This window comes from Aythya marila (assembly GCF_965140915.1).
Source record: "Aythya marila genome assembly, chromosome: 13".
Taxonomy (NCBI): domain Eukaryota; kingdom Metazoa; phylum Chordata; class Aves; order Anseriformes; family Anatidae; genus Aythya; species Aythya marila.
Window position 1 is genome coordinate 13,552,073 of NC_139054.1, and position 14,333 is coordinate 13,566,405.

Genomic DNA, 14,333 nt, shown 5'->3' on the forward strand with positions numbered 1-14,333 from the left:
AGAGGACAAGCACAGCGGCGAGACATCGTACGTGGATCCGAAAGCTTGGGGTACAGCAAGCAGAGAAAGCTCACCCCTGGCCCTTGCGGACAGGGCACCTGTTCTCGCTGCTGCCAGAAGCCAGACAGCCCAGGGCTGTGTCTCAGCAAACAGCAGCTTGAAATAGAGCCAAAACTCATTCTTCATTTGAAAGATGGGCAGCCCGGGGAGGGAACACGCTGCTGGCAAGCGGGAGGCTCTCTGCAGGCAGGAGAGCGGCTCTGCCATCAGCCCCTGCGAAATGGAAACGACCTTTCACAGGGCTTTACCCTCACCGCGTTTTGCTGGCGAAAAACGGAAAATCAGCCCCACATCGGGCTTGCCGGCTTCAGAGCCGGTCAGCACGCAGCATACGGGCTGAAAACCGGGGAAAGAGCCCAAATCCGAAAGCCCTGGCCCCCACCCGCCCCCGGCCGCCTCTCACCGACGTGGGACATGGGCAGCACGTCGTTGCCGGTGCCTCGGTAGTTGTAGATGACGGCGGCGGCGGCGCCGCGCTGCGCGGCCACGCGGATCTTATCGGCGAAGCTGCAGCCGCCCCCTCGCTGGATCAGGGCGAGCCAGCCGGGGCCGGAGCCGCCGGCCGGGGGGGCCCCGCTGAAGTTGGTGAGGGAGCTGCAAGCGTTGAAGCCGTCGTGGCCGTCGGGCAGCACCAGCAGCCCGGCGGCCGCCTGCAGCGGCGAGTCCTGCCCGTACAGGCCGCCCTCGCCCGCCTCCCAGCCGCTCCGGTTGCCGGCCGAGCCGTCCTCCCACGACACGTTGAGCCACGCCGTCCACACCGCCGCTGCCGCCCAGCTCCCCGGCGCGGCGCCCAGCAGCGCGCCCAGCGCCAGCAGCGCGGCCCCCGCCGCCATCTCCCGGCACGGCCCCGCACGGCTCGGCCCGGCCCGGCCCCGCCGCCTAAATCGGCGCGGCCCCGCCGCCGCCTCCGCCCACGGGGGAGGAGCGGGGCCGCCCCCGCTGAGGGGTCCCCGGGCGGCCGGGCGCTGAGGGGAGGTTGGAGTCCGCCTGCTCCTCGGAGGCGTTTGTGAGGTTGGGAGGCTCCGCTCCTAGGGGCTGCCCTGATGGTGGTTGCCCCCACAAGCAGGAGCGGCTCTCCAGATTGGCCTCGTGTCACTACACACAGGGTGGCCCTCTTGGTGGAGCCTATTGTTTAGAAAGGATTATTTCTTGTGTAGTGACGGATCTGCTACTGCCTCTGTAGCCATGACCAAAATTCACAGAGTGTTAGGGATTAGAAGGGACCTTGAAAGATGATCCAGTCCCAAACTCTAAGCACAGAGTCAAACCCTTTGTGGTACAAGCTGGCACCGCTTGTTTTTTCACACACGGCCTTCTGGCTGGTCCCAAATCCACACGGCTGATAACCGGTACCTCAGCGCAGACCTACAGCACCCATTTTCTTTCACATACACATGTGCTGAGTGCAGGACAACCGGCGTTGGGCAACCAAACCCAGCCCTGGGGACACCACTGGAGTTGGGCCAGGTGTGAATAACAACTGGGGGGCAAGGGACTCAAATCCAGTCCCCACACCAGTGACCACCCTGCTGAGTATGCCGCTTGCCACTACAGCACCTGGCGAGGCTTCTGTAGCTCAGGAGCACAGGGAGATCAAAGTTTGGTTTTGCTGCTGAAATAGAAGCACAGCACGAGTAGGTGAAGCAATTTGCTAAAGATCAATATTGCTAAATACACAGAGCTCACTGAGCTCTGTCCAAGCCTAAACAAGCCTCTCATTTTCTCATTCCACATGTAAGCAGACAACTTATTGCAACAGCATCTCTTGCTATGATAAGGAATATATCTTTAAGAAATCAAATACATGTTTTTGTTTTGAAATCTGCTCCATATAGGCACAGGAAACAACTTAACGACACCCTGAAAACATAGCCAAGCTTTACAGGATGGAGAGGACCCAAACCACTCAGCTTCAAATACCTTTGGAGCTTTAGGGATGTTTAGCTCTGGCATTTTCACCAAGACAAAATTGGACCAAAGACAAAAACTCTTGAGGATACAAAGCTTCCTACAGCCCTGGGGCTTTTAAGTGTGAGGCTTTGGCTCAGCAGCAGTGTTTTGCTTCTCCATACAGTTTGTAGCAGGATTAAAATAAAGCAACAACATGGCAGATGTTAGGGCTGCAGCTTCATGTGTGGAAACGTTTTTTTGCAGTGGGAAGAATGCGGGGAGCAGCCCCGTGGGGCATCGTAGCGGTGCTATGCTGAGGGACAGCTTCTTGTCCACTTCAGGCTTCATCTGGTAATAAATAACTTCCCCACTCTTTGGCAGCTGTTGTGCAACATGCACGCTATCCAGGACAGTGTCTGGTGGCAAAATGTCCACAACATACTTGGTTAATCCCACCAAAACGAACACAGAGACTAAACTTGAACTTCTTACCATGCAGTGTAATAACAAGCAACAATCCCTCTAGATGTGATAGCAGATGCTGCCATGGCATTATTTCACTACCAAGTTTCTGACTACTTGTTCAGGCAGTGCTTCCACTTGCTTGAAAATAACCAAGTGAGTAAACAGCTGGCACAAACACCAAGGTTGTTCACTGTGTTTGGGGAATTTCTCAAGTTAGAAAAGCAAAGGAAGTCAAATGTTTGTGCTGGGAAAAGAAGTAGATGCTTGTGTTGATTATGTTCAGTCCTTCAGAGTAAACACTGGTAGCTCAGGCCTACTTCACTGGGCAGAGACCACCTGCAGCTGGTCAGCGGCCCTCGAGCATAATTAGTGTCTGCTCCGTGCCCACACAGCTGAGAAGAGCTGGGTGACAGCACTGGTATGGTGTCAGAGCACACAGGGACATACTGGCAGCAAACTGAAGTGAGAATGTTTTAAAAACAGCATGCAAATTATATGCGTTTTAAGCTACGTGTCTAACACTACCAACTTGCCGGGCTCTCATTGTTAATTAAATCTTCTTCCAGAATGGTAATTAATAAACAGGTCTGCAGACTCACTGAAGTGTATCCTTTACTCATGTTCAAAAAATATAGTTTGTCTGAAGGCGTTCAGTTCAGTTGCTCATAATTCCCAAGAGAAAAGGAGCATCTGGAGTAGCATGCAAAAACAATAACTACCACTAGAAATCCTGGTGGGATCAAGCAAGAGGAGCCCTGATAGATTTTTGTGTTTGTTTTGCCCCTGATTTTTTTCCTTGACATAAAAATCTGAGATTTTATAGATTTTGGAGAAAACACATTTTGTGCTGGAGAAAAGAGGCCAGACTTTGCAGCGGCTGTGACAAGTCATACAACATATTTACAAGTTGTACAACATATCTCTGCTGCACTTATTTGCAAGAGCTTTCTAAAAGTTTCTGAAAATAAAAGCACCGTAGCCCATGATGACCTAGCCCAAAATGACAGGATAAGAAACACTAAAGAGCTCCCACAAAATTAGAAGCAGAATTACATCTAAGGTGGGTTCTGCACGAAGGCATTTCTGGCACAGATCTGATTTTGTTTAACCTTAGAAGATTTTATTGTTTAAAAACCTAGGCCGCTGCCTAATTTTGCTTATAAATATATATATTTTTCCCATGGCTACTAGGGGAGTCTCTGAGAAGTTCAAAAAATAGGGCAGCACTTTCAGATACAGTGAAATCTTGAGAATGCTTTCCTTGACTTCTACAGGTATGGACCCTATCATCACCTGCAGCTTTATCTTACTTGAATAAATATTTAAGCATCTTTTTTTTTTTTTTTCCCGGAGGTTAAAAAAAAAAAAAGAGTATGCTAAATATTGCTTTTTAACGTCAAGCCAGATCATTCGGGTCATATTGCTGATGAAAGACCTGTATGGTCATGACCTTCAAAACTACATTTGTTTCTCATTCAAATACCCAACAACATGTCTTTGGAGGAGAGCTCACAAGGACACAAGAAATCTCTTCTGAGGCTAAGTGTTACAGCAGTTGGCACCAAACACTCCAGGCCCTGTATATGGAACTGAAAGCATCTCTGAGCTTTCTCCACTAAATAACCCAGTGGAAAGGAGAAGCATTTGCAAAAGTGGAAAAAGAAAAGAAAAGAAAAGAAAAAAAAAAAAAAAAAAAAAAAACACCCTAAAATGAAAACAAGGACTCAATGACCTGGGACAAAAAATCATGAACAAATGTTACCCTGAATCACAAGTTAAAGACAAGAGATGCTGCATTTCCTTACCCCAAACCAGCTCATGGCCACAGCCAGCAATGGAAGGGACTTGGGTAGGTGACTTGCTCCAGAGTAGGCAACTGTGTGGGTAAAGCAACTGAAGTTTTTAATCCAACTGAAAAAAACAATGTGTAGCAATGGAGCTTGTGGTCCTTTGTCCCTTTACAAAGAGGGCAGGTTTGGGCTGGAGGAGGTGTAGAGGCTGGAAACCTCTCCACTTCCTACCTGTGGGTTGCAGGGGATTTCAGAAGGATCTGTGGTGATTCTTCTAATTGGCTATGGAAGACACAGCTTGCCAGCTCCAGCTAAGTTTCACTATGAATCTAGGAGCTTGTTTGGCTCTAACACAGCTTGGAAACTCCAGTATACACCTCTCCATTCACTGGAAGTGGGGAAAAAAAATGTTAATCAGATTGCCCTGTTTGCTGGAACTGAAGTAATCCACTTGGCTCATGAGATGTGCACAAAAGTCTCCTGTGCCAGAGAAGCAAATACTCTTTTTCAGTAGTTCTTGCAGAGTGGGAGCAACTGTTGTGACAGTGCTACATGTGCCCTCCACTACCCCAGGGAAAACGGGTAAAACATTGTTCGCAGAGGCAGAAGATGTGCAAGACAGAGTCTCACACAGTGACCAAAGCTCACATGTGTTCTTTCTACCATCAAATAAACTCATGACTTCATGAAATTACTTTTTCCATCTATCATTTCAACAGAGGTTGTTTGATAAATAGAAATAAGCAATACCTGGGAAATGCCAGAAAATTAAACCGAAGATAAAGACATTCCCCAGAGGTGACTACAAAGAGCCTTGAGCAAGCAAAGCATCTAGAATTCCTCTGACAAATTAAAACAAACAAACAAACAAACAAATTTTCAAGAAAGGCAGAACTCACAAGACAACATGATTTCAATCTGTTTCAGTTTCAGATGGAGCTAAGCATGACGTTACTCAGGCCTGTTGATTCAGTGGTGGTCTTTATTCAGCAATGGTGGAGTTTCCAAGCAGGGGGCTGAATCAGTGGTTCCCTTCCCTGAGGCACATTGGGCAACCTCCATCCAGCCTGGGGACCAATATTTTCCATACCATGCACATAATGCAGTTGATCAAATGATCAAATCAGATGTCTGGAAGGCTGAACACATCCACAAGAGCAGAACACGTTGACACTCGGCCCTCTGAGGAAGAGTACAGTACAATTTAAAATATTTGCCCTTCCTGAGTTGGTTTGTGCTGACGCACAGACTGTTAGGCCACACGTTGCAGCTACTTGCAGGAATCAGTGGCACATCCCTGAGGAGCTTTGGCATCCAAGGCCAACCTGTGGCTGTCTTCAGTTCTGACTTCACCTCCATCAAACCTCCACAGACCTCTGTGAAAAGCCTTCACAAAGTCCTACAGGGAAAGGTTAGCAGTGACTCCAGCTGGTCCTGAATCCTTGTTTACAGGACAGAGCCAAACACAGGAAAGCTCTGAATGGGAGCTTTTAAGATCACACAACTGCAGAAGCTCAGCTGTCAGCATAATTAGAACAGAAGTTGTGACACACTTCAGTGACCACAGCAATGTCAGTGGGGACTTTGCCAACAGCCTCAACAGGCTGGGGATGTGCCAGGCTCACACATACCTTCCATCTACCCCCAAAGTTGCTGACAAGATGCCAGGGTGCACACCACCCACCAGAAACTACCCCCAGAGAGGGACCTGGGAAGAGAAAACAGCATTAAAATGGAAATAAATAAATAAATAAATGTCAGGAATGGGAAAACCATCCCTGACAGGGTGCATGAGATTCTGGCTGCCAGTGCTTTGAGCTGGCTGCAGCTCAGGGCTTCGGGCCTTCTCTGAGAAGGCTGTGGCGTTGTCTAAACCAAAGACTGGCTCCACACTAAATGATTTGTCCCTGTATTTTTATTTTTTTTTGTTCTGAGGTTTATTCTGGCATGTGACTTCAAAGCATGACAGGCCTGAACTGCAAGGTCTGGCGCTAGAGGCAGTGCTCCTTTCAGCCTGAGAGAGAGAAGGCCTCACCCCTGGGTTTAGGCTCAATGATGCCTCCCAGTGTGTGCTTCTTTCAACATCTCCTCCTTTAGATGGAAGAAACTGTAAGCCACAGGTATTTTTTTCGTCTGTGCCTTTTTGCACCTTTGTTTAGGCAAGTTCTGAGTTGAACCAGCCCAGCTGCAGCTTGAGAGAACGCTACAGGGTGAAGGCCGAGTGTGAACACAGCATATCTATAAAGGTACCAAAAATTGTATTTCAGTTGTATATATATGTCATAATTATGTACAAATAAGGTTTGTATTTCATGTTTTTCTCACTCTTTGTGGAATGCATGTGGTGCTACACTTTCACCTAGGTGAACTTTTATGGCTCTGTCAACGTAGCTGGAGAGCCTCACTGAAAACAGCAGCAGATTTTCACTGAAAACAGTGGTTGCTACAAACAAATTACGGGGCCATGTAGCCTGAGAACACCTGACAATATTTAGGCTTAATTTTAAAATGAGGTAGTAACAAAAACATCTACAAAAAACATGGTGCACCTTATCACACCTTTGCTGACCCAGAGTTTCCATGTGCAAATGGTATAGTCTACAGTCCACCAAAATCAATGGAAATACTTCTACCAGTTTTGTAAGGCATAAGATTCTTTTTCCTCTGTAAATACCCTGTATAAATCCTTAGTTAGAAAGTCAGATGGGTTAGGATATAAGCAGACAGGGCAGTAAATTTCAACAGGAATTTTAAAAGAAAGGAGGCTGGTCCCAAAAGAGATTTAGTGAAATTTGGGCCCAAAATGTGTTCTAAAAGCCCCTGATCAGCTGCTGCTTAGATCAGCTCCAAAATCTGCTGGTGATTCATTTTTGGTTTTGTTTTTCAAAGGAGTCCTGCTTGTCAATTGTATAGTTTTCCTTTCTGTGCTTATCCCTCTTCCCCTCAGACAACTTTCCTACTTGTCTACACTGACAACCAATTTCAGAAAAATTGAGCTAAAAGCTTGGCAAATTCAAGAAGTTTCCCACAAGGTTTTTTACCTCAGCAGCTGGTGAGAAAACAGAATGCCTAGCTGGCTCCCACAGGGAGAGACTGAAAACCCAGGTTTAGCTACCACATGTAGCCTTTGGACAGCCAGCTCCTTGCTGCCTCTGCCCAGTGAGAGGTCCACTTGTGAGAAAGTTAGTTTTATTGTTTCAAGGAACAAGGAAGCAAAAAGGACTCCTCAACTGGTGCTGGGAACAGAAGTGAAGTCATAAGGCTGGGAAAGGGGAAAAGCAGAAAGATTTACCCGTGTGGAGTCAGAAGGGGTACAGGGACACAGGGGATGGTTGTTAGGACAAAACCACACTTTGTTAGTTGTGTTACTCACATCATAATTTATTTGCTTCAAGCTCCCACTGTCCTGCTTCTAGATGTGCTTGCCCCTACCCAGATGGATGCCACTGACTGCTTTCCTGCAGTACCACAAACACAAGAGGAGCATTGCACACCAGCACAGTTTGGAGCATGGGGGTTTTCAAAGAAGCAGGAGAATAGATTTGAATCGTCTCAGCTGATAAAAGGAACCAAGCCCAGCTCCTCTGTAGTGTGTCAGTGCACTGAGCACCTGGAGAAAAAGGTCTCAATCACTCTGTGCTTCACCAGGAGGGATCGTCCCATGACATATTGAGAGAAAATGTATGAAATTCTTAAATCCAGCTGGTATCCAGGCTCTGAGTCAGCCTGGGCAAGGCCCCCAAACCACAGGATCCTTAAGAGGAGGTCAAAATTTAAACTAAATCTGCCTTGTTAAGTTTCTTCTTAGCTAGTGATGCCTAGCTCCTTGCTTAGGCAGTTACACTCAGGCAGTTCACAGCCTCAATGCCTTTTATTGATCCTTCTAAGGTGTTTCCACTGCAGTTCCACTCTGGAGAAGAGGTACCAGGAGCTGACTCTCACTGGTGTACTGACTCACACTACCGAAGAGTTGGGCTTGGTTTCTTTTATTAGCTGAGACAATTCAACTCTCACCTGGCAATGTCCCTAAGAGATGGTGACTACCAGGTTTGCATCATTATGTTTTTTTGGAGCTGTAACAACTCACCCAACTTCAACCGCAATGGCACAACTGATAAGAGGTTACACTGATAAGTGACTAATGAGAGCTGCGTATGTTCTATAGCAAACTAAATGCTTGCAATTAGACGCCAGACTGATTGACTTGATTAGATGCAAATACATCTTTTGGTGTTTCCATCAGGTTATTGTGCATCATTAAACAGAGGATGACAACTTTCGTTTTTTAGGGGAAACAGCCAGGAGGTCGGTTTCTCTTGGTGGTTCTGGCAGTTAAGGTTTTTCAAAGCTTTTCCTGAGCTTTGACAACAGAGGAAGCCCACTAGAGAGCCACACTATGGTACCAGTACAAACCTTCCACTGTTTTTCTAAGAAGCAGAATTTGGGCTCCCTGTATACATTTACCATCAGGTATATGGACAAACAAGTAGATCACAGTATGTCGTCACCTGAAATAAACCCAGTGCTCATCACATTGATTATCTTGGAAGCTAAAGGAACAGCAATAAATACCAATGAGGTGAGGGACTGGGCTTTGTTGGCTACAAGTCATGGGAGACCTGGAAAATCCAGACCTGAATGCAGCTTGCTGGCAGCATGTGCTCTGTGGAGGTGGGCACAGCCTGCAGGGATTTTCCTGGTTGCCTGGGGAGAAGTAGGGAGCCCATGTGGAAGGAAAAGGCTGGCTGCTCTGGAAATCGGACAGTCCAACCCTCCTCTGATCAAGTGCAGCTAGAGACATGCCCAGGGCTCTGTCCCATCGGGTTTTGAGTATCTCCAAGGATGGAGACTCCACAGTCTCCCTGTGGTCAGCCACCCTCACAGTGAAAAAGCGTTTTTCTTGTATGGCAGTTTCTGCCTGTTGCCTCTTGTTCTTTCACTGGGAATCACTGAGAAGAGTCTGTCTCTGTCATTCCTTGCCCCATCAGGAATTTGTTCACATGGATAAAGTCTCCCTGAGCCTTCTTTTTTCCACACTGACCTGCCCTGGGGCTCTCAGCCTCTCCTTGTATTGACTGGTCCAGCTGGTGAAGGCCTGGGTGCTTCCACTTCCCAGCCACTGCACTCAGTGCAGAGAAGCATGGAGTTACTGAGACAATTTTCCCTGGCAATAACAGATGGAGGAATTTAGTCCACACAAAGAGTACACTGACTTCATGGAGGCACTTGGGCTGCTGTTAGCAGAGCCATTTACTTCAGAAGGACTTAACAAAAAGGGAAGTACATGGCATCTGCTCTGTGGCAGTTCATTTGTTTTCACCTACAGGTCCCACAGGCTGCTCCGAGCTTGGACAGAGTACCTGGCTTTTTCTATACCAAACAGAGAGGATCACCGAAAATGTGTTGTAAAACAGAGATTACTCTAAAGTTCAAATGAGCAATGATATTTTAGAGAGTTAAGATGCGGAATCTGAGCAGGATTTTATACCAGTTTTCAAAACAAAAGCTAAAACCAAATTCCATTTTCAAGCATTTATCCCACAAGTTTTTGATAGCTATTGCATCAGTAGCTAGCAAGATCCTATCTCAAAGTACTTCTGAGATAAGAAAAGTAATACTTGGAGTCTATAGAATATCCGGGAAACAAGTTGGAAGGAAGTACAGATCCACAAAAACTCTTTTCAGTTAGTGTATTATTCAGAATTGCCAATTACGTCTGGTGTATGAATAAGCTGATGTATCTACTTTGTCCTGTTATACAATGGTTCTGCCAGGTTAATGATCTTCATGAGGCTTTAACCAGCAGATTTCCCTTTCACCGAGTCTTATCAAAGCCCATGGAGAAAACACATCAGAACTCAGTTGACATTGTAGCTTAGTTGCTACATGGGCATAGCATCCAAATGTCAGCAGTAATGATATATATACATATATTCTGTACTCCTCTATCCTGCCTCCTCTCCTGTCTTCTCTTGTAAATGAACAGGAAAAAAATATAAGACCATACAGCCCTCTACCGACCCATGCCAGTACTGCTTAAAAGCAGGGACCAAACCCAGCTGTTCAGTGTCTTTGCAGAGCACAGCTATTCTGCTACCATCCATGGTCTGATACTTCTTATAAAAAGAAGCTCCAAAATATTTTGTTTATATTTGAACGTGGCTCAAAAAAACTTGATAATTCCCTTAATTTTCATATAAATGTTGAGGCACTGCACTGGAAAAATGCTGTTCCAGATTCATATTCCATTGCCTTTCCAGAGAAAATCATACAAGTGCTGGAACTTGTATGTACTAAAAAGAGATATTTTAATTGTTTGTTTGTTTTCCTAGCAAGAGCTTAGTCTCTGTATCATTGAATCAACCTAACTTTATGCAAATAAGACATAACCACCTACAGAAAAATCTTCCAGATTAAACGAGAGCATTTTCCCATCAATGATTTGTGTAATCAGAGAGGGAACAGGAAAGATGTTGCCAACAGCTTGACCTCTGAACTTTTCTGTTAGTAAAAGCTAATACTGTATCAGTTTTATCTTATGGCTGCATGTATAATGATAAACCAATACCCACAATCATGTCAAACTGACAGCAGGCAGAAAGAGCTGCCAGAGACAATGAGGAAGGAGTCACCAAGAATAGACTTTTTTTTTTTTTCTCTTTGTCCCTTCCCAGCAACTTGAAATTACTAACATTTCCTGGACACCCAAACTTTGCCCAGAACTAACTAGCTGATTGCTGTAAAATTAAACAGGTGCTTTTTGATGTGAAACACATACCTAATATTGCACTGCTGTAATGGAGAACAAGGCTGGTTAGAAATCTATTAATTTCATGTTAGTCAGAAGGAAGGAGGAAGGAAAAGCGAAGGAGAAACTGTGACCAAGGCCCAAAGTCCTAATAAGTAACCCGGGTGACAGAATTCCGATAGACTTATTTATCTGCTACTATATTCCTGTATAGATGTGTGGTTGCCAACGTCAGGGCTGACCCGAGTGAGAGCCGAGCAATGATACCGGGGCTGCTGTTCCTTTTTTAATCAGGAGCTCAGATCACGGGCAGCAGCAGGGTAGATTTTCTCTCAGTGCCCTGCCAACAGGGCATTTTACCTCTAAAGGCTCCAACCCAATCAAGGGAGAGCACTCATCACCGAGCCCCACAAACCTCTCTGTATGATGCCATCATTGGCAGATTCCATCCATACGCTACGTTTCCTTCCCCAGCTCTGTGAACAAGTCTACTACAGAAAGCTAAATCATTTCTAAGCACGCTCTTGTTCCAAGCACTGCGCAGCAACGACCACTCCCCTCACAGGCATTTTCTGTTTGACCCCAAAAGTACAGCGCCACACTTTGCAGGCAGGGAAACAAACACAGGGGGAAGATGCACCTCTATTGATTAGATGAAGTCAAGAACTCATCTCACTGAAGTAATTTACCCTCGCTGTATTTAACACGTGTGAGTCCTGCACAGGTTTATTAACTTTATTTGACATGAAATAGAGCCTAATTACTAGATTTTAAAGGAAGGGGATATATCATACCATAAAAACCCTATAAAAATCATTAGTCTTTGAGAAGACTAAGTTAATTTAGGGACTTAACATATTAGAATATGCAGTTAATTAATATTAAGGTATTACAAGTCTCATGAAATACATTCTTGGGTATGTGATACTTCTGTTGCTTTCAATATTTATTTTTTTTTTTTAGAGAAAAACACATCAGCAATATTAGGATCTGCTTTTAGAGCCCATCCTAAACAAGCACCTTGTTGCTGGAACCTAGTCTAACCGCCCCGGTTGTTACACCCGAGGGAACCTCAGTGTCCAGGCAAGGCTCCCACCCGCTCCCTGCATGGCACCTTACAGAGACCCTTGTGCAAGGCACGGGATGGTGCGGAGCCACCCTGCTCCAGGCCAGCTCCAGTCCCCAAGCCTGGCAGGTACCCGTTGTTCAGCTCTGGGAAGCCAGCACATTCCTTTTTTGTTTGTACAGCAGCAGTGTGAGCTGACAAGCTCCACAAACAACCCCAAAAAATCAAGGTAATTCAAATCTTTCTGTGCTGGCCACTAAAATCTAAATTGCTTTCTCCAGTTAGAAGAAAATATTTGGTTTATTGGCCATGACACATTTAAGCTCCATTCGCAAACACTAGCTCAGCTCTATCGTGCTGTCTGGTATCAGATATCAGCCAGTTGATTGGGCATTACAAGGCACGGCACTTTCAGTGCCATACAGCGCGTGCGTTGTGCAATCCCTTAGGATGCATTTTGCTGGAGCTGGACTCCTGCACCTCACATGACGGTTAGGTAAAGCACCTGCACTGCTGCTACAGCATGGGAGGTGCTCACTGAGACTCTGAACCAGCCTGCTCGAGGGCTGTGCTGGCTGACTCCTGCAAACTGCATGGCTGTGGGTGTCATACCCAGAAACCTCCTCACGTAGCAACCCAAAACAGTACCAGGGAGGTGATAAGTAAAATGCTGGCCCAACTCTGCATGGAAAGCTTCTCAGTTTGCTCACAAAACCAGGCAAACTTTGACTTAAGCCAAAGAATTCCTAGTGCAGTGCTACCAAAGTGTATTTCAGGGAAGTAGCTATGTATATATTGCTTTTTACTAAAATTTTTATTATGCAGCTTGACCTAGAGAAGCACAGAAATAAAAGCCAAGCAATACAGTGTCACAGTTGGCTTCTTTTCCTTTGTGATAGATTCATAGCTATTAGGGCCAGAAGGTGTGATTAGAATAATTTTGTCTAACCTTTGGTTAAGGAATCTCAGAAGAGGCTGGGATCAGCTACTATTCAGAAAGGATTTTAAAAAAGATTAGAGGAAAAAAAAAAAAAAAGGACAAGCTTTGCAAAGCATGTGCCTGTGCTTCAGATACTTGGAGGCTAGTTTGTTTGTGTCCTCCAGCCCTGAAATGTAAACTATTGCCTTCACAGCAGACACTACATGCTTCTTTACATTACTGTCCAGAACAATTTATGTGCTGTAAAAGTATAAAATGGGTATATAGTCATATAATATATAATATATAAATACATAATAACTCCAGAATCACGGTTGGGCTACACCTTACCAAGCTCACAACATAAACAGCAGAGTATATATCAACAAGTCAAGTCTCAGATTTATTTCATAATGCTTTTTTTTTTTTTTTCCCATTGAGTATCTCGATTAAAGCAAGGATCACCCACAAACACCAACGCTTCCTTACAGTCCCATTGTGCTGTCCTGGACCAAACCCGAGAGAAATGATCATGTCCTGGTGCTTTACGCAGCGGTACTCACCGATATGCGACATGGGAATGGGGTAACTGCTTTTGTCCGGTGCATTGTAGATCACAGCTGCTGTTGCACCCCTTCTGGCTGCCACCTTAATTTTTTCAGCAAAAGTGCAATTGCCTCTTTCAATCAGTGCTATCCACGGCGGTTCCGTGACGGTGAACTGAGTGTTTGAGTCACAGGCTTGAAGGTTAGCAGCTCTAGGAATGGCCACCGAGCCCTGAGCGCTGAGCAGGGGGGAGCTTAACCCGTACAGGCCACATTCACACTGCTCAGACACAGACCTGTTACTGGTGCTGTTGAAATAGAACAAACTTACAAAGGCGTTCACAGGAACCGTCTCTGTAGGCTTGAATAAAATACTAATAATCACCAGGAGGCAGAAAGAACTGAACTTATTCTCCTGCCTCATTGCTTATTCATATAAGCGCAAAATTTAGATGCCTACAGATATTTTCAGCTAGCGGTGGCCACTGTCAGCCCTCAGCCTGCCGACCAGTTTGAAATTTCAGTTCCACCAGGAACCTGACACCACCTACATAAATCCTCAATGCGTCAGCGTGCTTATCTGGAGTGGGGGCTGGGAGAGAACCCAAGCGACACACCTGTGTATTGTTAGGCAGACGTGCAGAATAAAGGAACCTCTAAGTAACTTCTGGCTCTAACTTTCTGCTCCTCTGTCACCACATGCCATCCCCTCCCTAGCTCCCCCCACCATTTCTGGCCAAATTCCGGCCCTGATGCTGTTTCCTAAGCCCCCTGCTCCAGGAAGTCTCCAGTTTCAACCTGAATGTCACTCCTGAAGGACCAGATCATCTTTCATTCAGTGATGCAAGCT

The 14,333-nt window shown here is 45.8% G+C and overlaps 1 protein-coding gene across 2 annotated transcripts in view; it reads right to left on the reverse strand.

Annotated features, from left to right (window-relative positions):
• The window catches only part of RNF128 (ring finger protein 128), a 41,096-nt gene extending 27,133 nt beyond the window's left edge, over positions 1–13,963 (reverse strand). Inside the window, exon 1 of one of the 2 annotated variants that reach the window (XM_082770593.1) lies at positions 13,502–13,963. In XM_082770593.1, coding sequence (XP_082626719.1) covers positions 13,502–13,907 — 406 coding nt within the window. In that variant the 5' untranslated portion in view covers positions 13,908–13,963. Of the gene's footprint in view, positions 1–463; positions 912–13,501 lie in introns of those variants that run through there. The other variant, XM_082770592.1, reaches the window with a different exon arrangement.
• Positions 13,964–14,333: the final 370 nt, after the last annotated feature.